The sequence below is a fragment of the Balaenoptera acutorostrata genome, chromosome 16, assembly GCF_949987535.1.
Source record: "Balaenoptera acutorostrata chromosome 16, mBalAcu1.1, whole genome shotgun sequence".
NCBI classification, from domain to species: Eukaryota; Metazoa; Chordata; class Mammalia; order Artiodactyla; family Balaenopteridae; genus Balaenoptera; species Balaenoptera acutorostrata.
Window position 1 is genome coordinate 66,215,181 of NC_080079.1, and position 25,777 is coordinate 66,240,957.

Below are 25,777 nucleotides of genomic sequence, written 5' to 3' on the forward strand. Positions count from 1 at the left end.
TGAAGTTATACATGAATATATATTCACTAAAGTGTAGAGATTTCAACTTTCCTTGTTTATCCACTTCATGAGTAATTCATTAAAAGATTATAAATATTTTTAGGTAATTTTTTTCCAATGAAATATTTAATCAGTCCCTTGTGAGATAGCACAGATTGTTTAATGTTATCCAGTTTTGTAATTCTTTTTTTTTAATATTTTAATATTTATTTATTTATTTAATTTATTTATTTATGGCTGTGTTGGGTCTTCGTTTCTGTGTGAGGGCTTTCTCTAGTTGTGGCAAGTGGGGGCCGCTCTTCATAACGGTGCGCGGGCCTCTCACTATCACGGCCTCTCTTGTTGCGGAGCACAGGCTCCAGACGCGCAGGCTCAGCAATTGTGGCTCACGGGCCTAGTTGCTCCGCGGCGTGTGGGATCTTCCCAGACCAGGGCTCGAACCCATGTCCCCTACATTGGCAGACAGATTCTCAACCACTGCGCCACCACGGAAGCCCAGTTTTGTAATTCTTAACAGTAAAAATGTGCTTGATTTGAATAGTTATTCTTAGCTCTGTAAACTTAGTTCTTTCCAGTAATTTTATTTATTTAATTATTGGACTGGGGGAGGAATTTCAGTTATATATTAATTGAGATGTAAAAAATTATCTACAAAGGGAATGTCGGTTGGTATCATGACCAGTTTGATTTCCAGATAGTTGGTACTGTAAGAACTATGTATTATTTCCTTATTAAATAATTGTCAGAAACTTCCTGAAGGAAGCAGGCAAGGGACACCAGAAATGTGAACTCATCAGAGAGATAATCCAAACGGAAAAGATTCTGATTCCAGTAGTATAGTGTCATATTGTTTTTGAGCTATTATATCAAATGTAGGATTTGAGATAGTTATGTTTGTTCAGTGGCTCTCAACTCTTGACTTCATGCTGTAATCCTTTGGAGAGTTTTTAGTAATATGTATTGTTGCCTAGGCTCACTCCTAGGCAACTCCAAAATGCAGCCAGGGTTAAGAACCACTGCTTCAGTAGACCAGTTTGAGGAGGAATTTAACGAACTAGTATTGAGCAGTTGTTTTTAAACTGTTGATATGTTCCTTTGAAATGTCACAGCGGCTGCTTCCTGAAGGAGGCAGACTGGGCAATGTTAAACCCTTCTTCATCCAGAACAGTTTGTCTGTTTTATATGCTAGGATTCCATTTAATGTTTATTTTGTTAAGAGTATCCTTGATTTAGAATTTTTTTATTAACCTCGGCTCATCTGGCTCTGAGATAAGATGGTTGTTAGATTCTACTTAGTTTTTCAGTAATGTGACAGACTAGATAACTTGAAAACGCTTTTGAATCAAAACACCTTTTAAATAACATAGATTAGTTTACCAGCAAGTAAAGGGAATTCCGCAGGGCAAAAACAAGGAAATCTGAAAAACATACCTATTAGTTTGAACTGACTCTGGAGCTGCTCTGAAAAAATTTGCCAATCTAGGTAACGTATTAATTAGCTTATTTTGCTAAACAAATCACCCCAAAACTTAGTGGCTTAATACAATTACCTATTTAGCTAATAATTCTGTGGTTCAGTGATTTGGGCTGGGCTTAGCTGGGCAGTCCTGTTTTCTTTTTTTGGCTGCATTGTGTCTTTGTTGCTGCGTGTGGGCTTTCTCTAATTGCGGCGAGTGGGGACTACTCTTTGTTGCAGTGCGTGGGCTTCTCATTGTGGTGGCTTCTCTTGTTGCAGAGTACAGGCTCTAGGAGTGCAAGCTTTAGTAGTTGTGGCACGTGGGCTCGGTAGTTGTAGCTTGCGGGCTTAGTTGCTCTGCAGTGTGTGGATCTTCCCGGACCAGGGCTTGAACCCGTGTCCCCTGCATTGGCAGGCAGATTCTTAACCACTGCGCCACCAGGGAAGTCCCTGGGCAGTTCTCATCTTAGCTGAACTTAGTTAATCAGCCGATGATCTGGGTAGGGGCTGGGTAGTCTGTGGGGACCTTAGCTGGGTCAGCTTGTCTCTGCTTCAGATTGTATATCATCCTTCAAATGCAAACCTTGGGTTATTCTCATGATGGTAGAGCAGAGTTCCAAAAGAGAGAGGGAAAGAGTGCAAAGCCACTTGTGAGGCATAGGCTCAGATCTGATGCACTGTCATTTCTGCTGCATTCTGTTCAAAGCAAGCCGCAGGTCAGAGACCAGTTTTAAGACATGGAGAAATAGATTCACCATCTTGGTGGGAACATCTGCAGAAGTCATATTGTAAGGATAATGGGTATCGGGAAAAGAATAACTTGGGTCCTTTTTATAAACAGTATACCACAGATGGCAAAGGAGTTTGGTATAAGAGATGAGACCTAAGAACTGGTAGAGGCAGTAGTGAGGCCTGTGAAACCATCTCCTCCCAGTAAAGCCGCCTCATGGGAAGCGTTCACAATGAAATATTCTCTTGCTAGTTTAAGGAGACTTTTCTGGCCTTGGCCTATTTTCTGGTTTGGATCTCCCCTCAGAATTTGTAACCACAGGACTGCCCTAAAGTAGGCTTGGGGCTTGTCAGAGTAGTCCTGGGTTGGTGTATATGTATTATATTTCACAATATATTAAGGGTTTTAAATGAAGTGACTGGCTGGCTGTTTTGAAAAAAAGAACTAGGAATGGTATAAAACATAGTCATTAAAAGTTTAAATTCAGTGGATAGTTGAAACAGCAGGTTGGACACACTGCTAAAGAGAAAAATAATGACTTGAAAGATAGATCCAAGGAAATTACTCACAAGGGGTATGGATATTAAAGAGAAGTTAAAAGACTGGTAGGGGGCTTCCCTGGTGGCGCAGTGGTTGAGAATCTGCCTGCTAATGCAGGGGACACGGGTTCGAGCCCTGGTCTGGGAAGATCCCACATGCCACGGAGCAGCTGGGCCCGTGAGCCACAACTACTGAGCCTGCGCGTCTGGAGCCTGTGCCCCGCAACGGGAGGGGCCGCGATAGTGAAAGGCCCGCGCACCGCGATGAAGAGCGGTCCCCGCACCGCGATGAAGAGTGGCCCCCACTTGCCGCAACTAGAGAAAGCCCTCGCACGAACCGAAGACCCAACACAGCCAAAAATAAATAAATAAATAAATAAAGTAGCTATACAATTAAAAAAAAAAAAAAAAATTAAAAAAAAAAAAAAAAAAAGACTGGTAGGGTATGTTGGGAAGCTGAAACGTTTGTCTAATATTATCAAGAAGAGAATTGAATAAATGGGAGAGAGACATTATTTGCAGAAATAACACTTAAGAATTGGTCAGACTTGATTGAAGCCATAAAACCTGAGATTGAGGAACACAAGGCCTGAGCTGGATAATCACCTTTAACCCATTCCTAAACATACAGTAGTGAAGCATCAGAAGGAGTTGGATAGGTTCACTGCTTAGTGGGTTTTCTTTAGCTTCAGTTCCATAATTTCTTAGGTTTGCTTCCACTCTGCAATCTCTGGAGGAGTCTGAGTGTGTATACATAAGGATAAATTTCTTTTGAAGAAAGGAAACATTGTTTTGTCATGCAGTTTTATATATACCAATCTTCTGCCCAGTTCTTATCTTAAAACTTTTGAGTGATGCCCAGATGGTGGGCTCTCATAGACCATAGAGCTCTAAGCTAGAACCTGACAGAGAGGGAAGGCGGCTGGGGAGCTTTCTTGGACAGCATAGTTAGATGCTACCTCTAGTGCTAAATCATATATTGTAAGGGATTCCAGTATAGAGCTGGGCCTTTTTAAATTTGGATATTTGTGGGAATATTCTGTAATATGCTTTATGCAGCCTGCCTGTGTGGTACAGAATTCATTCAGTATAGAGTAAGGCTATTAAATATTTTGTACAGAAAATTTTAGAACTATAATGGTTTTATTAACAAAAATTATATCAGTAATATTTGCTGTGCTTTTCTGAATGTAAATTGTTTGAAAGGTAACATTAAGTCTGGGGTTTTCTATCATTTTACTCTAGGCAGCACACTTCTGCTTTTGTTCCTTCATCAGGACGAATTTATTCTTTTGGACTTGGTGGTAATGGACAGCTAGGAACTGGTTCAACAAGCAACAGAAAAAGTCCTTTCACTGTGAAAGGAAATTGGTTCCCTTATAATGGGCAATGTCCACCAGATTTTGGTAAGTTCTTTTACATTAAAGCTTTGCTGCACACACTAAAATTATTGTTAAAATGTTGCTCTTAAAGGATGAACTTTTCTATGTTTTAAATGAAAGAATTACAAGATACATTGTTTAGTGAAAATAGCAAGGTACAGAATACTGTATATGGTTGCTTAGTTTGTTTATATATATGCATAAGGAAACCCAGGATAAATAAAATAATGAAAGTAGGTTGGCATATGGGAACTGAATGGTGACTAGATACCAGTGGGAGGGAAGTGTTTTTGTTTTTTATTTTTGATTATGGTAAAATACACATAATACAAAGTTTATGAACTTAACGATTTTTAAGTGCACAGTCAGTAGTGTTAAGTACATTCACATTGTTGTGTAACTACCTCCAGAGCGGTTTTGTCTTGCAAAACTAAAACTCTGTGTTCATTAAACAACAATTCTCCATTCAGTCTTCCCACTAGCTGGCAACCATTCTGCATTCTGTCTCTGTGAATTTGACTTAGCTCTAAATATCTCATAAGTGGAATCATACAGTATTTGTTTTTTTGTGATTTGCTTGTTTTATAAACTTAGCATAATGTCCTTAAGGTTCATCCATGTTACAGCATGTGTGTATAGACCACATTTTGTTTATCTGTGAATTGCTGATGGACATTTGGATTGTTTCCACCTTTTGACTACTGTGAATAATGCTGCTATAAACATGGGTGTATAAATGTCTCTTCAAGACCCTGCTTTCAATTCTTTTGGGGGTATATACGAGACTTTAAAATTATATAACATTTTCTATTTATCTGAAATTTGAACATATAAATATATTACCTATTCGAAATATTAAAATATAAAATTTGCTTTTATATCCCTACTGCTTTAGCCAAATCTATATTTTTGTTTTCTCTTACTCTTTTAATAGATCTGTTTATCTTTTCAATGATGCTAACTTACTACTTAAAGAATTTGAAATGTTCAGATGCTGTTTTCTCATTCACTTCTTTGACATGCTGCAACCAAAATGTACTTTTTAAAATGTTTCCTTTACCATCCTAAACTATACCTCAGAATTGTTTTCTCATTTATTTTATCTATGTGTGATTGTCTTTGGGATTTTTCTCTGAGTTGTGGGACTTGAGTCGAGACTATTCTGTGATGAACCTACTATGAAGGTTGACATTTGAAAAGGTCCATCACTTTTTTTTATTTAACAAAGGTCAGGATATGATACTATTTTTTTCTTGTTTTTGTTTGATTTTGTGTTAGAATATGGCTTCGCATTCTTCCAGTCACTCTTAGGTTTGGAACTTGCATTTATTTTAGTAGTATCGTTCTTTTTCTTATGTCCTTAGGAGCATGCTGGTGTTTCATCATATCAGTTTCTTCCACAAGGCACCATTAATAACCTAACAAAGAGATTTGTAATTTAAAGCAGCATGGATATTGTAAGGAATCATGTATTTCTGTTTATACAGTTTAGTCACTTAGAGATGCATTTTGTTGCCTTTGAAACTGCATACCTTAAGATTATTTGCATTAAAGTGGGAAAGGAAATGGAGTTCTAAAAGCAGTCATTTTTGCTACAATTTAGTTTCATTAAAAAATTGTTTATTCACAGTAGCCAAAAGGCATAAACAACTCATGTCCATCAACAGATGAATGGATAGAAAAGTATGATATATACATGTAATTGAATATTAGCCATATACAGGAATGAAATTTTGGTACATGCCACAGCATGGAAGAAACTTGAAAACGTGCTAAGTGAAAAAAGCCTGACACAAAAGGATAAATATTGTATGACTCCTCTTGTATGAGGTACCTAGAACAAATTTATAGAGACAGAGAGAACACTGGTTACCAGGGTCTGGAGGGAGGGGAGAATGAGGAGTTGTTTAATGGGTACAAATTTTCTGTTTGGAATGATAAAATGTACTGGAGAAGAATAATGGTGATAGTTGCACAACACTGTGAATTTGCTTGATGCCATGAATTAACACTTTAAAATGGTTAAAACAGTAAATTTTCTGTTATGTATATCTTACCACTATTTTATATATATAATATATATAATGGCTGATAATTATTTTGTACTATACTAAAGCTGTGTAGGATAGGAACTAATTAAATGTGAATTTAATTTACTCAGCCCCTCTAGAAGTTAAGTCCGTGGCCCCCCACCATAAATCACATTGTTAGCATAAACTATCTGGTATGGCCTCAAGGCCACAGGTAAAAAAAGACACTCTTTTTTTTCACACACACACACACACACACACACACACACACACTGTATTTTATTTTTACAAGAGATAAATAAACTGACACCAAGCATTGTAAATGGATGACCACAACAAAAGCAACAATGATTGCAATTACCAAACACGAAACACACTCATACTCTGTCATAATATTGACATTCAGTCCAGTAATCCTCCACTGTAACAGCTCCTTTACTTTGCAGTGAAAATTGATTTGTATATTTTTTGCCTCTGAGTCCTTGTGGGATTTATTTTATTTAATTTTTAAAAATTATTATTATTATTATTTTTTTATTCAAACAGAAAGTCACAAAAATTATAATCATCCTCATCAGTTCACTCAGTCCCAAGTAATTAATTTTTTTTTTCATCTTGATCTTTTGTTAGCACTTTTATGAATTCATCACTTTTCCATTAAAGTTCTGAAAATGCTTATTCATTCAGTTCAGCAGTATGGTCAGTTACTAGAAACCTGTACTTGTCAGAGTCTTTTCCATGAATTCCTTGAAGATGAAACCCTTTTATAGGAACATTTTTGCAAAAGCATCAGAGTACACCCAGAACTGTCTGTAAATGACAAAAGACTTAAAAATGACCACGGTTAAAGATTTGATGAAAGTTCATAATAATGCAAATGACAAGGAAATTTAGTTATTTCTGAGATATACATTTTAAAGTAATAACTAGAATTATGACTTATAACATTATACCAGAACATACAAGATTTTTAGAAATTTCATGTAATGTCTGAAACATTTATATTAACATATTGCCATACAAATAACCCAAAGAAAGTTTAGTATTAGTTGTTTTTTTTGTTTTTGTTTGTTTTTTTATACTGCAGGTTCTTATTAGTCATCAGTTTTATACACATCAATGTATACACGTCAATCCCAGTTGCCCAATTCAGCACACCACCATCCCCATCCCACCGTGGTTTTCCCCCCTTGGTGTCCGTACGTTTGTTCTCTACATCTGTGTCTCAACTTCTGCCCTGCAAACCAGTTCATCTGTACCATTTTTCTAGGTTCCACATACATGCATTAATATACAATATTTGTTTTTCTCTTTTCTGACTTACTTCACTCTGTAGGACAGTCTCTAGGTCCATCCACGTCTCAACAAATGACTCAATTTCGTTCCTTTTAATGGCTGAGTAATATTCCATTGTATATATGTACCACAACTTCTTTATCCATTCGTCTGTCGATGGGCATTTAGGTTGCTTCCATGACCTGGCTATTGTAAATAGTGCTGCAATGAACATTGGGGTGCATGTGTCTTTTTGAATTATGGTTTTCTCTGGGTATATGCCCAGTAGTAGGATTGCTGGATCATATGGTAATTCTATTTTTAGTTTTTTAAGGAACCTCCATACTGTTCTCCATAGTGGCTGTATCAGTTTACATTCCCACCAACAGTGAAAGAGGGTTCCCTTTTCTCCACACCCTCTCCAGCATTTATTGTTTCTAGATTTTTTTGATGATGGCCATTCTGACCCGGTGTCAGATGATATCTCATTGTAGTTTTGATTTGCATTTCTCTAATGATTAATGATGTTGAGCATTCTTTCATGTGTCTGTTGGCAATCTGTATATCTTCTTTGGAGAAATGTCTATTTAGGTCTTCTGCCCATTTTTTGATTGGGTTGTTTGTTTCTTTAATATTGAGCTGCATGAGCTGTTTGTATATTTTGGAGATTAGTCCTTTGTCTGTTGATTCGTTTGCAAATATTTTCTCCCATTCTGAGGGTTGTCTTTTCATCTTGTTTATGGTTCCCTTTGCTGTGCAAAAGCTTTGAAGTTTCATTAGGTCCCATTTGTTTATTTTTGTTTTTATTTCCATTACTCTAGGAGGTGGATCAAAAAAGATCTTGCTGTGGTTTATGTCAAAGAGTGTTCTTCCTGTGTTTTCCTCTAAGAGTTTTATAGTGTCCAGTCTTACATTTAGGTCTCGAATCCATTTTGAGTTTATTTTTGTGTATGGTGTTAGGGAGTGTTCTAATTTCATTCTTTGACATGCAGTTGTCCACTTTTCCCAGCACCACTTATTGAAGAGACTGTCTTTTCTCCATTGTATATCCTTGCCTCCTTTGTCACAGGTTAGTTGACCATAGGTGCGTGGGTTTATCTCTGGGCTTTCTATCTTGTTCCATTGATCTATGTTTCTGTTTTTGTGCCAGTACCATATTGTCTTGATTACTGTAGCTTTGTAGTATAGTCTGAAGTCAGGGAGTCTGATTCCTCCGGCTCCGTTTTTTTCCCTTAAGACTGCTTTGGCTATTCGGGGTCTAAAAAAAGACACTCTTAACAGGATATTCCCAAGACTTTGAGACTCTCTCCTTGGAACTAGGCAAAGGGCAAAGTTTTCTTTAGAATGTTATAGTATTAGTGTATAGGAAAACTGTATTAGTTTGCTAGGGCTGCTATAATAACATATCACAAACTCAGTTGCTTGAACAGTACAAATTTATTGACTCAGTTGTGAAGACTAGAAGTCCAAGATCAAGGTGTTGACAGTGTTGCTTCCTTCTGAGGGCTATAAGAGAGAATGTGTTCCATGTGTCCTTCCTAGCTTTTGGTGGTTTGCTGGCAATCTTTGGTATTCCTTGGCTAGTAGATCTCTGCCTTCATCCTCCCATGGCATTCTCTCTATGTGCCTATCTGTGTCCAAATTTTGCCCTTTTATAAGGACACCAGTCATTTGGTATTAGTGGTCCACCCTACTCAAATATGACTTCAACTTACGTAATTACATCTACAGTGACCGTATTTCTGAATAAGGTCACTTTCTGAGGGTACCAAGGATTAGGACTTCAACGTATGAATTTTGGGGGAGCACAATTCATCACATGACAATGTCCCAGACCTGACAAGTTTTAATCTTCTGCTGCACCAGAGACATCATAAGCATTGGCTCCATAAGTACAACCAACTTTATTCTTTAAGATGACTTGTCCTATCTAATTCAATAGCCATCGTTCTTAATATGACATTTCAGGTAAGTTCGTGGTTACATAATTGATTTGCTCAATCAGTTATGAAAGAAGTACAAACTAGTGAGAAGGGGAACATATTCTTACTGAACCCATGCAGATAGCAACATTACTATTAAAAGTAATGTTAATACTATTAAAAGTAATGTTTGAATTCTCATTGAATTCTGGGGATCAGCAAGAATCAGATAAAATGTTTTTAATTGACATAACATTATATTTGTTTCATGTATATAGCATAACAATTTGATATTTGTATATATTGCAAATGATCACCACAATAAGTCTAGTTAACATCTGTCACCATCGTTAAAAATTTTTTTTCTTGTTATGAAACTAAGATTTACTCTCAGCAACTTTCTAATTTGCAGTACAGTATTATTAACTGTAGTCACCATACTGTACATTTCAGTCCCATGATTTAGTTATTTTATAACTGGAAGTTTGTGCCTTTTGACCCCCTTCATCCATTTTGCCTGGCCCCCACCCCCAGCCACCTCTGGCAACCACTAATCTGTTCTCCATATCTATGAGCTTGGTTTCAGTTTGTTGTTGTTGTTTGTTTTTTAGATTCCACATGTAAGTGAGATCATACAGTATTTGTCTTTCTCTTTCTGACTTATTTCACTTAGCATAATGCCCTCTAGGAATCATGTGTGTTGTCACAAATGGCAAGATTTCCTTCTTTTTTATGGCTAAATAATATTCCATTGTATGTATGTGTGTATATACATGTGTGTATGTATATACTTACACACACATACACACACACACCCCCCCATGTTTTCTTTATCCATTCATCCATCAGTGGAAACTTAGGTTGCTTCCATACCTTGGCTATTGTAAATAATGCTAAAATGAACATGGTGGTGCATATATCTTTTCAAATTAGTGTTTTTGTTTTACCCAGAAGTGGAATTGCTGGATCATATGGTAGTTCTGTTTCTAATTTTTTGAAGAACCCCCATACTGTTTCCATAGTGGCTGCACCGATTTATATTCCCATTAACAGTGCACGAGGGTTCTCTTTTCTCCACATCTTCACCAACACTTGTTATTTCTTGTCTTTTTGATAATAGCCAGTCTAACAACTGTGAGTTGATATCTCCTTGTGATTTGCATTTCCCTGATGATTAATGATGTTGAGCATCTTTTCATGTGCCTGTAGGCCATCTGTATGTCTTCTTTGGAAAAATGTCTATTCAGCTCTTCTGCCTATTTTTTTAAACCAGGCTGTTTGTTTTTTGATGTTGAGTTACGTGAGCTATTTATATATTTTGGATATTAACCCCTTATCGGTCATATCATTTGCAAATATTTTCTGCCAATCAGTAGGTTGTCTTTTTGTTTTGTCAGTGATTTCCTTTGCTGTGCAAAAGCTTTTAAGTCTAATTAGGTCCCATTTGTTTATTTTTGCTTTTGTTTCCTTTGCCTTAGGAGACAGATCCAAAAAAATATTGCTACGATTTATGTCAAAGAGTGATCTGCCTGTTTTCTTCTAGGAGTTTTATGGTTTCCGGTCTTACATTTTGGTCTTTAATCCATGTTGATGGTTTCCTTTGCTGTGCAGAAGCTTTTTAGTGTGATGTAGTCCTACTTGTTTATTTTTGCTTTTGATACTTTTGGTGCTAAATCCAAAAAATCATCCTCAAGACTGATGTCAGGGAGCTTACTGCCTATGTTTTCTTCTAGGAGTTTTATGATTTAGGTCATATATTCAAGTCTTTAGTCCATTTTGAGTTAGTTTTTTTTTTTTTTTATAAATTTATTTATTTATCATTTTTGGCTGCGTCAGGTCTTTGTTGCTGCGTGCGGGCTTTCTCTAGTTGTGGCAAGCGGGGCTACTCTTCGTTGTGGTGCATGGGCTTCTCATTGCAGTGGCTTCTCTTGTTGAGGAGCACGGGCTCTAGGTGCACGGGCTTCAGTAGTTGTGGCTTGCAGGCTCTAGAGTGCAGGCTCAGTAGTTGTGGCGCACGGGCTTAGTTGCTCCGCGGCATGTGGGATCTTCCTGGACCAGGGCTTGAACCTGTGTCCCCTGCATTGGCAGGCGGATTCTTAACCACTGTACTACCAGGGAAGCCCTTGAGTTAGTTTTTGTGTATGGTGTAAGATAGTGGTCCAGTTTCATTCTTTTGCATGTGGCTGTCCAGTTTTCCCAGCACTATTCATTGAAAAGACTGTCCTTTTCCCACTGTGTATTCTTAGCTCCTTTGTCCTAAATAAATTGATCATATATGCATTGGTTTATTTCTGGGCTCTCTATTCTGTCCCATTGATCTATGTCTGTTTTTAATGCTGATACATTACTGTTTTGATTACTGTAGTGTCGTAATATAGTTCAACCCTGCCCTCACTCTTGGTTGTCTCTCAAATCTTTGTTAATGTCCAAACAGTCTATATTATTTTTAGTGGCTCTCAGTTAGTTGAGAATGTGCCAAGACCTGTCAGTATCCCAAAGGGGAGAATTGCAGCAATACCTAGATTCAGGCTGATTGATGCCAGACCCTCAGGCAGTGGCTTTTAAGTATGCAAATGTATATCGTCCTGTGGGACTGCAAGGGAAAGTCACACTGCTGCCAGAACTAGGCAACCTAGAGGTGTCCCTTGGGTGGCAGCTGTGAAAATCAAGGCACCAGCTAAGGGTACAATCTCCTTTCCAGGAGATACTGGCAAGTTAAAGCAAGGTAGAGGGAGAGCACAAAGATGGCATCCACCAGCTTTCGTCCCCAAAGATCACCTCAGTAGGTTGCTAGAGGTGTAGAAGCCTTGGGCCAAAGCTCCAGGACAAGCAGATAGGCCTTTTTCACAGAAAACTGGGGCATGTTTCTGTTTGTTGTTTGTGCTGTGCACTGGGGGTGGTAGCCAACCAAAAACTGTCTCTCCAGTTGTTACAGTCCCATGGGACCCAGGATACAAGCCCAGCTGTCCACCAGAACCAGGCAATCAAGGGGCATCAGTTAGGTGGCAACCACAAAAATGGGGGCACCAGATGGGAATACGAGCTCCCCTATGGAAGAAACGGATGTTCTGGAGTGCAGCAGAGGGATGGTGCAAAGATAGGGCCCTCCTTCTGAGATCTCTGAGAGGATTACAACAGGCCCTTTGATGTGGGTTTAATTAGAAGCCTGCCTCTTAGGCCAAAGCTGTATTAGATAAACTAATAAGCCTCTTCTACAGAAAGATTGGGCACCTCAGTCTGTTGCCTCTTGCTGTGCCCTGGGGTGGTAGTCAGTTAAGAACTCTTTGTCCATTGGTTTTAGTCCTGTGGGACACTTGAGCATAATCCCCCGCTGGCCCCCAGACTCAGGTGATCTAGAGGTGTGCCCTGAATGGCAGCTGCAAAAATCAGGGCCTCAGAAGAGGATATAAGCTCCTTTCCAGGAGATACTGGCAAGCTGAAGGGAGAAGAGAAATGTTTTTTTAACATTTCATTTCAGCGTACCAAAGCAGAGTTTACAAAATTGATGTGAATTAGATTACTTTAGAAGAAGGAGAAATGACTCCCTATAAGGGAGATCCAGAAAACAGAAAATTAAAGCAAAGTTAAATATTATGGATCTTGGATTGTCAGTTTCATAAAACTGCTTATCAACTTAAAAAAATGTATGAGAAATCCTAATGTAGTCCACTGGTTTCTTTTGAAAGTTCTCTAAGCCACGTCTCCTCAGAAGCCTGTACCCAAGTGTCTATTCTTTGACGTATAAGTGGTTTCAAATACCAGGTACAGTCCTTTTCACAGGGCTCTGAGACTATCCTTTGTTGAAAGTACAAACTCTGGCCTGTAGCTTATAGGAAGGCCTTCAGACAAGCATCAGAATAAAACAAAAACTAGTTAATAGATGACGGAGGCTTAAAATGACTATGGCTTATTTATTATTGATAATTGTCAAGTGGAAAGATATGACGAGGGTTCATAATAAGAATAAATACAGTTGACAAGGAAATTTGGTTGTTTCTGTGACATGGAGAACACATTAGAGGCATGTTTTGGAGATACTGTGGTTTGGTTCCAGAATACCACAATAAAGTGAGTCAGATAAAATGTTTGGTTTCTTGGTGCATGTAAAAGTTATGTTTACACTATTCTGTAGTCTATTAAGTGTGCAGTAGCATTCTTTCTTTTAAAAATGTACATATTATATCTTAATTAAAAATACTTTATTACTAAAAAATGCTAACAATCATCTGACAACACAAATCATCAATTGCCACAAATCAGCAATTTGTAAAAACCACAATATCTATGAAGCACAATAAAGCGAGGTATGCCTGTATTCCAAAAAGGTTTTTAAACAAGAATGTTTCTAAAGATGATGATTAAGCCTAGTCTCAAAGAAGTCAGTGATTCCTTACATCTGATTTATGAATATGAATGAGTATAACTTTTTACAGTTGAAAAAAATCTTGAGATATAATATGATAATCCTGAGACCTAATGTACCAGGAATAACACCAAGAATATCAAGTAAAGAGATTCAGTAAGTCAGGGATCAAGTTTAGACATGTATATTTTTATAAAACGCCATTTGAAAATCACTGGCCTAGAAGATAATAGATGTGAATAAAATAAAGTTTCAATAATAACTGAAATTGGGGGAAAAAAAACCTGAAATTAGGACAGACAGCACTGTACCGCCAGAACTTTTATAAATACAGGAAAACTTGATAGAACTATTTCATAAGAGTTTTGAATAATGTTTCCCTTCATATTTAAACATATGGAAAGCAAGGACATTGATGAATCTCCATGGATTTCTCATAAAACACTTTTTGAAATATATTAATTTTTGAAATTTTTATATTATATTTACCATATAAATTAGAAATTTTTATAGTAATTACATTTTTGAAATATCTTTATTAATTTAGAGAGGTGAAATATTTATATTAATTACTTTTACCATATAAATTTAACCTAGGGAAGGTTAAGTGTCTTCTGATTTGACAACTCTTCCCATGCAACTCTTATAATAGTAACACATCAAATAAACTTAATTATTTCTAGCATCTCTACTTACATGTTGAAAGAACAAATCATTGTGATTCTCCATAGCCTCTCTGGGAAATCTCAAAGATATTTTCACTAACACATAGAAGGTATCTTGGAAGTTTTATTTTTCTAAGTTTAGGATCTGATTCGGGGAAGTGTGTTAGTTTGCTAGGGCTGCCATAACAAAATACCACAGACTGGGTGGCTTAAACAGCAGAAGTTTATTTTCTCACAGTTCCAGAAGCTACAAGTCTAAGATCATTCTGTCAGCAGGTTTGGTTTCTTCTGAAGCCTTGGCTTGCAAATGGCTACCTTCTTGCTGTGTCCTCATGTGACCTTTTCTCTGTTTGTGTGCGTTGCTGGTGTCTCTTCCTGTTCTTATAAGGACAGCAGGCATATTGGATTAGGGCCCCACCCTAACAGCCTCATTTTACCTTAATCACCTCTCTAAAGGTCCTATCTCCAAATACAGTCATATTCCGAGGTACTGAGGCTTACAGCTTCAACATATGAATTTGGGGGCGGGGGTGGACACAATTCAGCCCATAACAGGAAGACAAAAATCAAAAAAGTTGTAAGAGAAGATTGGAACACTTTATTAAAAGATGTAACCTTTGATGCTTGAGAAATAATACTTGGTTACCTATTTTACTGAAGTGACAGTAAAACATTTCAAAATAAATGTAAATGGTAATATGATTGAAAAGAACTTTAGCTTATTCATAAGTGAGGAGTCTTTGTTCTTTTTTTTCCCACTTAAATAATGAAAAACAAAATCAACATCAAGTATAGAAAATTATTCTAGTAAGACACAGAATTTTTGCTCTTTGACAGATTACACAAAAGTAAAAAAATAACATAGGTGAAGGCATGGGAGCATACCCTTCAAAATTGAGTGAACTTTGCTAAGATTTTAACATATTGTATAGCTTCTTTCAGAATCAAGTATAAACCAAGGAAAATAAAATTCACTTACCATGTTGTGTCTTCAGTTATGTTCTTCTGTATTGTGGAACAAGCTGATAGTTGCTCAAGGACAGTGGTATTGTCTCAGAGGGTTCATGAGGTCAAAATGACTTTCATGTTAGTACTGTTATCTGTGTTAACATGCAGTGCCTTTGTTCTTGTTCATTTTCAGATAAGTCTATGAGTATTTTTAAAATTTCTTAATTTTCAATTCTGATGTGGTATGTATTAGTGCTTTTAAGCCCTTTGGGGTCCTGAATAAGTCCTAAGAGTGTAAAGGGATTCAGAGATCATCAAAAAACTACTTCTTTTCCTTGTAAGTCAAAGGCACATACATAGTTTTATCTCTGTCAGTATTGCTCCTAAATAGAAGTACACTTTACAGAATTGTAAATAGCTCAAACACATCATTTAGGTAGATAAGTTTCTGAAGAGTGCCCTAATCAAGACTCAGTAAATGGGGGGTGGGAGTGGGGGAGGGTGCGTGGGCAGGGGAGCCTATTTCAAAATTTTCTGTTTTTCCTGACAGTGTATTTTGTAGAGAATAAGGAGGTGAGCTAGCCCTCCTAGATATGACAACATATACTATAAAACTGTAACAGTTAAATCAGATTATTGGTATACATATAGACTTTTTTGTGTGTTTTTTAATTTATTATTTGGCTGCGTTGGGTCTTCATTACTGCCCGCAGGCTTTCTCTAGTTGCAGTGAGTGGGGGCTACTCTTTGTTGCAGTGCGCGGGCTTCTCGTTGCGGTGGCTTCTCTTGTTGCGGAGCGCGGGCTCTAGGTGTGCGGGCTTCAGTAGTTGTGGCATGTGGACTCAGTAGTTGTGGCTCGCGGACTGTAGAGCGCAAGCTCAGTAGTTGTGGCGCATGGGCTTAGTTGCTCTGTGGCATGTAGGATCTTCCCGGACCAGGAGCCCGTGTCCCCTGCATTGGCAGGAGGATTCTTGACCCCTGCACCACCAGGGAAGTCCCTAGACATTTAGATTATTATAGCTTAGTGGAAATCCGGGGGTGGGAGGGGAATCCATGTATTGCCATTATTGTTGGGTTGGCCAAAAAGTTCGTTCGGTTTCCCGTAAGCTGGCTCTAGTAGCATTTAGTTGTCTTTTACTTCATTTGAAACAATTTTGTTAGATTGTATTATGACAGCTGTGTCATATCAGTGTGCATTAAAAAAAGATATCAAAATTGGTGAATTTTTGTGTAGCCATTTTAATATTGAAGATGGAAAAAAAAGTAACTTTTTTGGCATACTATGCTTTATTATTTCAAGAAGGGTAAAAATGCAACTGAAACGCAAAGAAAAGATTTGTGCAGTGTATGGAGAAGGTGCTGGGACTGATCGAACGTGTCAAAAGTGGTTTGTGAAGTTTTGTGCTGGAGATTTCTTGCTGGACGATGCTCCACGGTCCGGTAGACCAGTTGAAGTTGATAGCGGTCAAATTGAGACATTAATTGAGAACAATCAACGTTATACCATGCAGGAGATAGCCAACATACTCAAAATATCCAAATCAAGCATCAAAAGTCATTTGCACCAGCTTGGTTATGTTAATCGCTTTGGTGTTTGGATTCCACATAAGTTAAGTGAAAAAAAACCTTCTCGACCGTATTTCTGCATGCAATTCTCTCCTTAAGGGTGATGAAAAATGGACACTGTACAATAATGTGGAACAGAAGAGATCATGGGGCAAGCGAAATGAACCACCACCAACCACACCAAAGTCTGGTCGTCAAAGAAGGGATGTTGTGTATATGGTGGGATTGGAAGGGAGTCCTCTATTATGAGCTCCTTCTGGAAAACCAAACGATTAATTCCAGCAAGTACTGCTCCCAATTAGACCAACTGAAAGCAGCACTTGACGAAAAGTGTCTGGAATTAGTCAACAGAAAACGCATAATCTTCCTTCAGGATAATACAGGATAATGCACATGTGTCTTTGATGACCAGGCAAAAACTGTTACAGCTTGGCTGGGAAGTTCTGATTCATCCGCCGTATTCACCAGACATTGCACCTTCGGATTTCCATTTATTTCGGTCTTTACAAAATTCTTTTAATGGAAAATATTTCAATTCCCTGGAAGACTGTAAATGGCACCTGGAACAGTTCTTTGATCAAAAAGATAAAAGGTTTTGGGAAGATGGAATTATGAAGTTGCCTGAAAAATGGCAGAAGATAGTGGAACAAAACGGTGACTATGTTGTTAAATAAAGTTCTTGGTGAAAATGAAAAATGTCTTTTATTTTTACTTAGAAACCGAAGGAACTTTTTGGCCAACCCAATATATAGGTTTTGTTCAAACTCCAGTTGATTGGCAGTGGCTCTTGGAGTTATAGGAAGGACTATATGAAGTGGAAGTTATGAGAAGGACTTTGAGAACACTTTCGGGATGGAGGAGAGTGCCAAAGTTGTTTAGTGTTGTATGTTATAGGTAGAAGAGGTGTAGTGTCTCTTCATAACTTTAAAACAGGGCATCACTAATATGTGGAGAAGGGGAAAGAATTACTCAAAACATGAAAATTGGGAGGAAAATGTCAGTTTAGATCCTAACCTAACAGTATACACTAAAATAAATTATAGATGGATTAAAGTTAAATGTAAAAGAGTTTTTAAGAAAATAATTCTATAATTTGAGGATGGGAAAAACCTTTCTTACCATTATGGCAGTGAAAGTCACCATTAAGAAAGAGAGCAACTTCCCTGGTGGTCCAGTGGCTAAGACTCTGTGCTCCCAACGCAGGGGACCCGGGTTCGATCCCTTGTCAGGGAACTAGATCCCACATGCTGCAGCGAAGATCCTGCGTGCCACAACTAAGACCCAATGCAGCCAAATAAATAAATAAATATTTTTAAAAAAGAAACCCACTTCCTCTTTAAAAAAAAAAAAAATGAGATAAATACATTTGATTTAATGGAAAAAGAAACTTGTGAGTCAAAATTAAATAATTATTTAGAAAAAACGTTTGTAACGAATATAACCTGAGGTTAGTAGCCTGAATATCCAAAGTGCTCATACATATTGGTGTGAAAAACAGTAAGACACCTAATAAATGAATAAGACAAACATTTAGACATGTAATAGGTAAAGGAAGTTAACGGAAATTCCCATTGAGGAAATCCATGTTACTAAGAAACATGTAAAAATTATAATCAAATAAATACAAATTCAAAAAGCCAGACGATAGTAAATAAATGGAAAAGAACAGCATTAGTCTTTCCTATTACAGGTTAATGAATTATGTGGTAGATAGGGAGAAGCTAATGGTCCAACCACAAGATGAGGAAGTAATATTAGTGTATCATTTTTCAACCCACAGTGAATTAATGGTCTAAGCATTGGGCATCAATGGTTACTAACATCACAAAAAGGAACCCAACTACACATTATGTGCTTACTGATGGAAGAACAGCCCCTTCCACCACCATGTAATAGTTTTGTCAAAATAATTGACTTATTAATCTAATTAAATCCTCTCTAGATCCAACTACCAATTTACAGGAAATACAGAAGACTGAGAGAAATGTTAGGAGAATCCTTGAGGATATAATCAGCAAAATCCAATCTGCGGGAAGCTGTGTAGGACAAATGACTAGGTTTCACAGACTTTTTTACAGTAGTAATTAAAAGGAAATTAAGGAAAATAATTTTTGGTGCCCTACTCACAGCCCCCAGAAACCCATTCATGTACTATAGATTAGTCATCCGTTTACTTGATGATGATTTAAAGAAGGCGGAATCACCTTTTAGGAACAAACGAATAACATCCTGCTAAATCTTTTGAGGAAGTGCATGACTTCTTGTAGGCTTGTGAGGATGATGTAGAGAAAAGATTTTAAGTTGAATGATTGGTTTATTTAATATTTTAGATTTACCCTTTTAATCTGTTCTTAAAAATTTTTGGCCTTAGAGCAGTCTTGTTGTGGAAAATTTGGTCATATTAATGTTCTGATCTCTGAAGCTCTTATTATTAGTATTTTCTAAGCTAGATAATTTTTTATATTATATATTCATATTAAATATTTACTGAGTTCTTTTACAAATAAAACATTGTGCTTGGTAGTAGGGAATGATCAAGAAAATTAAGATGTGGTCCCTTCCTTAAGAATTTATAATTCTGTAGCAGTGGTGGTCACAAATACAAGGTGAAGAATTAGTCAACTAAAGAGTGGGGGGTCAGCAGTAGGAACACAGCAATGGATTATATTTGGAAATAACTAGCCTTAAGTTACATTGTGGAGCTATGGTGTTTTGGTATGTGATACTTCTAAATACTAGGCTAGCGGTATTTTTGATAATAGATACTCTTTCTATTTTGAGGTACAGGAGAGGAGAAAAAGGAAGAGGCTTTGAATGTCTTTTTATAAAGGCACTTTATTGAAACGAAATTGAGTTATTTGTAGTGAGGTGGATGGACCTAGAGTCTGTCATACAGAGTGAAGTAAGTCAGAAAGAGAAAAACAAATACCGTATGCTAACACATATGTATGGAATCTAAAAAAAAAAAAAAGGTTCTGATGAACCTAGGGGCAGGACAGGAATAAAGTCGCAGATGTAGAGAATGGACTTGAGGACACAGGGAGGGGGAAGGGTAAGCTGGGACGAAGTGAGAGAGTAGCACTGACATATATACACTACCAAATGTAAAATAGATACCTAGTGGGAAGCAGCTGCATCTCACTGGGAGATCAGCTGGGTGCTTTGTGACCACCTAGAGGGGTGGTATAGGGAAGGGTGGGAGGGAGATGCAAAAGGGAGAGGATATGGGGATATATGTATACATATAGCTGATTCACTTTGTTATACAGCAGAAACTAACAACATTGTAAAGCAATTATACTCCAATAAAGATGTTTTAAAAAAAAAGAAACTTTTAAAGAAAAATAAACACCACAATAAAACACAAAACTTGAAAAAAAAGGTACTTTATTGTTCCTTCTTTACTTCTACTAAATTTGCGTATTAACTTTTATGTTTTTGGACCTGATTTGGGTGTTATTGATAAATAGTTGTTAACAAAGAGCTATGTGTGTCATCTTACTTTTGTACAGCTATATTGAAAGAGAAAATAATTTTACATTATGAATTTTGCATTACTCAAGAAGATTTAACATATACTTGTTCGTTGTCATTCTTTTTAAAAGTAAATATTCCCTTTTTTTTTTTTTTTGGCTGTACCCTGCGAGGCTTATGGGATCTTAGTTGCCCGACCAGGGATTGAACCCAGGCCACGAGCAGTGAAAACGCCAAGTCCTAACCACTGGACCACCAGGGAATTCCCCAAAATGAATATTCTTATTTTTTATTTCCTTCTGAGCTATCTTCTATACCTTTCATTCAATTTTTACACCATCTTCAGTTTAAAATATATTGAGATAATAAAGGTCTAGACTAGAAAATGCCATTTTTTGGTGAGCAGGTCAAAAGAAAGACTTGTTAAACTTATCAAATGCTTGTTGTGCTTGTGGGATCATTAACATTTGTCACTTGGTCAGTACCATCTCCATAGCAGTCAGAACATTCTCAGTCATTTTGTGTCATTGAGCCCATGATCGGGAGGTCTCATTAAGTTAGATGATTAAGAGACAATCCAGTAGCATATTTGATGCTCTGAAAAATGCATATAAATCTTGAATGTTTTATATTTTATTTTTATTACAGATTCTGAAGAATATTTCTGTGTAAAAAGAATTTTCTCAGGTGGAGATCAAAGCTTTTCACATTACTCTAATCCCCAGGTAATAGTAATCATATAAATAATTACTAAGCTCAGATAATTTAGAAGTTGTTTTTAAACCCATATTAATGTTCTTTATATGTTACAAAGTAATTGCCTTAATTTTTTTTTTCCTCGGGTCTACAGAATTTTTCAGATCCATTTGATAAGTTTTTTTTTTTTTCTTTATTTATTTTTGGCTGCTTTGGGTCTTTGTTGCTGCACGTGGGCTTTCTCTAGTTGCAGCGAGCGGGGCTACTCTTCATTGTGGTGCACAGGCTTCTCATTGCGGTGGCTTCTCTTTGTTGCAGAGCATGGGCTCTAGGTGCGTGGACTTCAATAGTTGTGGCTCACGGGCTCTAGAGCACACTCTCAGTAGTTGTGGCACACGGGCTTAGTTGCTCCGCAGCATGTGGGATCTTCCCGGACCAGGGCTCGAGCCTGTGTCCCCTGCATTGGCAGGCGGATTCCTAACCACTGCGCCACCAGGGAAGTACTCATTTGATAAGTTTTTGTTCCAGGTGTTTAGTAGAGATTAACTTCCAAATACACGTGGAGGCATGTCTTGGTTTATATATAATATCTCTTCCCTCTGACTCATCTACTTATTTTAAAATTTAGAACTGTGGGCCACCAGATGACTTTAGATATCCTGATCCTTCGAAGCAGATCTGGACTGTGAATGAAGCTCTAATTCAAAAATGGCTGAGCTACCCCTCTGGAAGATTTCCTGTAGAGATAGCCAAGTAAGAAAAATATTTTATCTACACAAAGTCTCTTAACTCCATGGTAGAGGAACCTGTACTTAGGAGTTTTTATTTAAATAAATATTTCATTAAATATCATTTACTGAATGGTTTATATACAAAAGTTTAATTGTCTAGAATTTCTGTAATAGTGGATATTTTAGGAGATCTCATTTAGATGTTTATAAGTTACAGTTCTTTCATATACATAATGATATATTAAATGATAACTTAAAATATTAAATATAGCCACTTTAGGATTGGGTTTGCAAAAATGTTCCTTCTAGCTTCATAGTGGTCACTGTCTTTTTTTTTTTTTTTTTTTTTTAAATTCTGGGACCTTTATTTAAATGTACACATTCAGGAATTTCTGTTTCTTTTTCTTTTTTTTTTTTTTTTTTAAACCCCACATTTGTTTATTTATTTATTTTTGGCTTTGTTGGGTCTTCGTTTCTGTGCGAAGGCTTTCTCTAGTTGTGGCAAGCGGGGGCCACTCTTCATCGCTGTGCGCGGGCCTCTCACTATCGCGGCCTCTCTTGTTGCGGAGCACAGGCTCCAGACGCGCAGGCTCAGTAGTTGTGGCTCACGGGCCCAGTTGCTCCGCGGCATGTGGGATCTTCCCAGACCAGGGCTCGAACCCGTGTCCCCTGCATTGGCAGGCAGATTCTCAACCACTGCGCCACCAGGGAAGCCCTGGTCACTGTCTTTTAACTTCTATATTCCATGGAAGAGTTGAGTATTTCTTCTTTCTTGAATATTTTTCTTGAAGATGGACTTGTTTAGTACTTAAAGTTTTTGTTGTTGTTGTTGAAGGTGGTGTAGGTATTTGGGAGGAGGGGCTATAGCTGATCAGCTGTTTTTTAATTCTAAATTATTTTCCCAAACTAAAATTTTTCTTAAAAGCATGTAGAGTAGTCTTCAGAAAAATAACATTCCAGATTAGATTTACCACCATGTGGAATTAAAGTTAAATGTGCATGTTTATATAAAAATCTTTTTAGGAACATCAGATTTATTTTATGAATCAGAGGACGGTAGTAATGTTTGAGAGAGTAATAAAGAGATAAACAGTAATACCTTTATCAAGATTTACTTAATCTTTAGTAATTTATAGAATTCTGATTTATTTATAAATTTATTTATTTTTTAAAGAGATTGGGGTTTATTTATTTATTTATTTTTGGCTGTGTTGGGTCTTTGTTTCTGTGCGAAGGCTTTCTCTAGTTGCGGTAAGCGGGGGCCACTCCTCATCGTGGTGCGCGGGCCTCTCACTGTCACGGCCTCTCTTGTTGTGGAGCGCAGGCTCAGTAGTTGTGGCTCACGGGCCCAGTTGCTCCGCAGCATGTGGGATCTTCCCAGACCAGGGCTCGAACCCGTGTCCCCTGCATTGGCAGGCAGATTCTCAACCACTGCACCACCAGGGAAGCCCAAGAATTCTGATTTATTTCGAATGTTGGTTGGAGGAATGCTCTGTAGCATTAAATACTACATTTTATTTTTTATTAAATAATAAAGGTGATGTGGATCTTATCCACATAAATAATAAATAAATAAAAGGTGATTTTATTTTTTATTAAAAAATAAAGATGATGAATGGATAAAGATGTGGCACATATATACAATGCAATATTACTCAGCCATAAAAAGGAACAAAATTGAGTTATTTGTAGTGAGGTGGATGGACCTAGAGTCTGTCATACAGAGTGAAGTAAGTCAGAAAGAGAAAAACAAATACCGTATGCTAATGTATATATACGGAATCTAAAAAAAAAAAAAAAAAAGGGTACGGATGAACCTAGTTGCAGGGCAGGAATAAAGAGGTAGACATAGAGAATGGACTTGAGGACATGGGGTGGGAGGGGGAAGCTGGGGCGAAGTGAGAGTAGCATCGGCATACATACACTACCGAATGTAAAATAGTTGGCTGGTGGGAAGCAGCAGCATAGCACAGGGAGATCGGCTTGGTGCTTTGCGATGACCTAGAGGGGTGGGATAGGGAGGAGGGAAGGGAGGCTTAAGAGGGAGGGGATATGGGGACATGTGTATGCATATGGCTGATTCGCTTTGTTTTGCAACAGAAACTAACACAGTATTGTGAAGCAATTATACTCCAATAAAGATCTATTAAAAAAAAAACACCAAAGGTGAGCAATTAGATTTCTCATTTTGTGATTTTGTGATTTTTAAATTTCTTTTTAGTGAAATAGATGGAACGTTTTCTTCGTCTGGTTGTCTAAATGGAAGTTTTTTAGCTGTTAGGTGAGTGACAATTCTTTGGTATACTGAATTTTTCAAATTTATTATATTAAATAATGTCATATTAAAAAGAAGTGAAAAAATTTTGAAGTTGCATTTTATTATTTTCTCTCTCTCTCTCTCTCTTTTTTTTAAATAGCAATGATGATCACTATAGAACAGGCATCAGATTTTCAGGGGTTGATATGAATGCTGCTAGGCTTTTATTCCACAAACTTATACAACCTGATCATCCTCAGATATCTCAGCAGGTTTGTTTTTAAAGTATTTTATATTTGTATTATGTAGCCTGTTGAGTTTTTTATTCCATGTTTTTTTATATGTTTGTGGCCTAATTAACTTTATACTTTCATACACTTTATTAAGATGTCTGTATAATTTTATTTAATATACTAATATAAGAATTAAAATAGGGTATTATTTTAAACTGTTTGTAATTTAGCTGTCAAATATCTGAAAATCTTTCCAGATGTTCAGAGCAGACTCTTAATTACTTAATATTACCATGTTGGTTAAGTCTGTATAACTATAGATGTAGAGAGTTTAAATTGAGATGTAAATATCTTGTATGCAAGATTTTTAAAATTCTCTTAGCACTGCTTAGGCATTAATTTTCATTGTGCTCCAAAGTACGTTCATTGATTCATTGTAAGATGGTTTCTTTTTCTTTTTTTTTTTTTTCCCTTCACCTTTTCATGTTTGCTATAGTATAAGGTTTTCTTTTTCTTTCTTTTTTTGGAATATGCATTCATTTTAAATGAAGTAGGTTTTACTTTTTGTCAAAATATAGGTGGCAGCTAGCTTGGAAAAGAATCTTATTCCTAAACTGACTAGCTCCTTACCTGATGTTGAAGCATTGAGATTTTATCTTACTCTACCAGAATGCCCCCTGATGAGTGATTCCAACAATTTCACCACAATAGCAATTCCCTTTGGTACAGCTCTTGTGAACCTAGAAAAGGCACCACTGAAAGTACTTGGTAAGAATTTTAATACTTTTTTTTTTTACAACCTTTTCTCTTTAAATGAAAATGCTCATAACTTCTTTGCTGTTTGAAATTTTGCTACCCTGCTTATTTTGACATTGTCTTAAGGTGAGATAAACCTGTTTTTCAGTTTGTTGCTTTTTGCTAGTCATCTGATGCTAGTTGTTAGAGTTGGAGGCAAAGCATGTTAAATATTAAAATTTTAATCGAGCACAACAGCAGAGACAGTATCAGGAAAGATAAAAACTGTTTTTCGTATTTGCCTTCCTCATCCCCTCCAGAGTGATCTTACTGTTAAAGAAGTAAAGGAGGAGGAACAATTAAAACTGAACAAACATGGGTATTAAATCCTCCTTGAACTTTATTAACCCTTTGCCTTGTATTTCCCTCATTTGCTAATTTTCTGATGTCTCTGCATGTAGGTGAGATTCCACTGTTTATTTGATCCTATTCCTCTGGGTTTTTGGCCTAAACTTTCCTCACTTTAATTTTTCTAATTGTATACATTTCATCTTTATCTGCTGGCCATTAGTTTGCCTGCTACATTTAGTAGCAGTGCTTTCCTTCTTAATAGTATTTGTTAGGTATGTGAATCTGAGATACATAAGAGTAATAAAATCAGTACAAGAAGTTTTAGGCTGAGGGTGAGCAGAGGAAGCAACAAGCAAGGGGTAGAATCCTGGAATCTGAGGGAATTAGCCAGTGGTTAGAAGAATGAAGCAGGGACTCACAAGCA

At 37.0% G+C, this 25,777-nt stretch overlaps 1 protein-coding gene across 4 annotated transcripts in view; it reads left to right on the forward strand.

Annotated features, from left to right (window-relative positions):
- The window catches only part of HERC4 (HECT and RLD domain containing E3 ubiquitin protein ligase 4), a 132,437-nt gene that overhangs the window by 56,742 nt on the left and 49,918 nt on the right, over positions 1 to 25,777 (forward strand). For all 4 annotated transcript variants that reach the window (XM_057530793.1, XM_057530794.1, XM_057530796.1 and 1 more), the window contains 6 exons: positions 3,971 to 4,131; positions 20,999 to 21,075; positions 21,675 to 21,799; positions 23,999 to 24,058; positions 24,195 to 24,306; positions 24,846 to 25,035. In XM_057530793.1, coding sequence (XP_057386776.1) covers positions 3,971 to 4,131; positions 20,999 to 21,075; positions 21,675 to 21,799; positions 23,999 to 24,058; positions 24,195 to 24,306; positions 24,846 to 25,035 — 725 coding nt within the window. The remainder of the gene's footprint in view (positions 1 to 3,970; positions 4,132 to 20,998; positions 21,076 to 21,674; positions 21,800 to 23,998; positions 24,059 to 24,194; positions 24,307 to 24,845; positions 25,036 to 25,777) is intronic.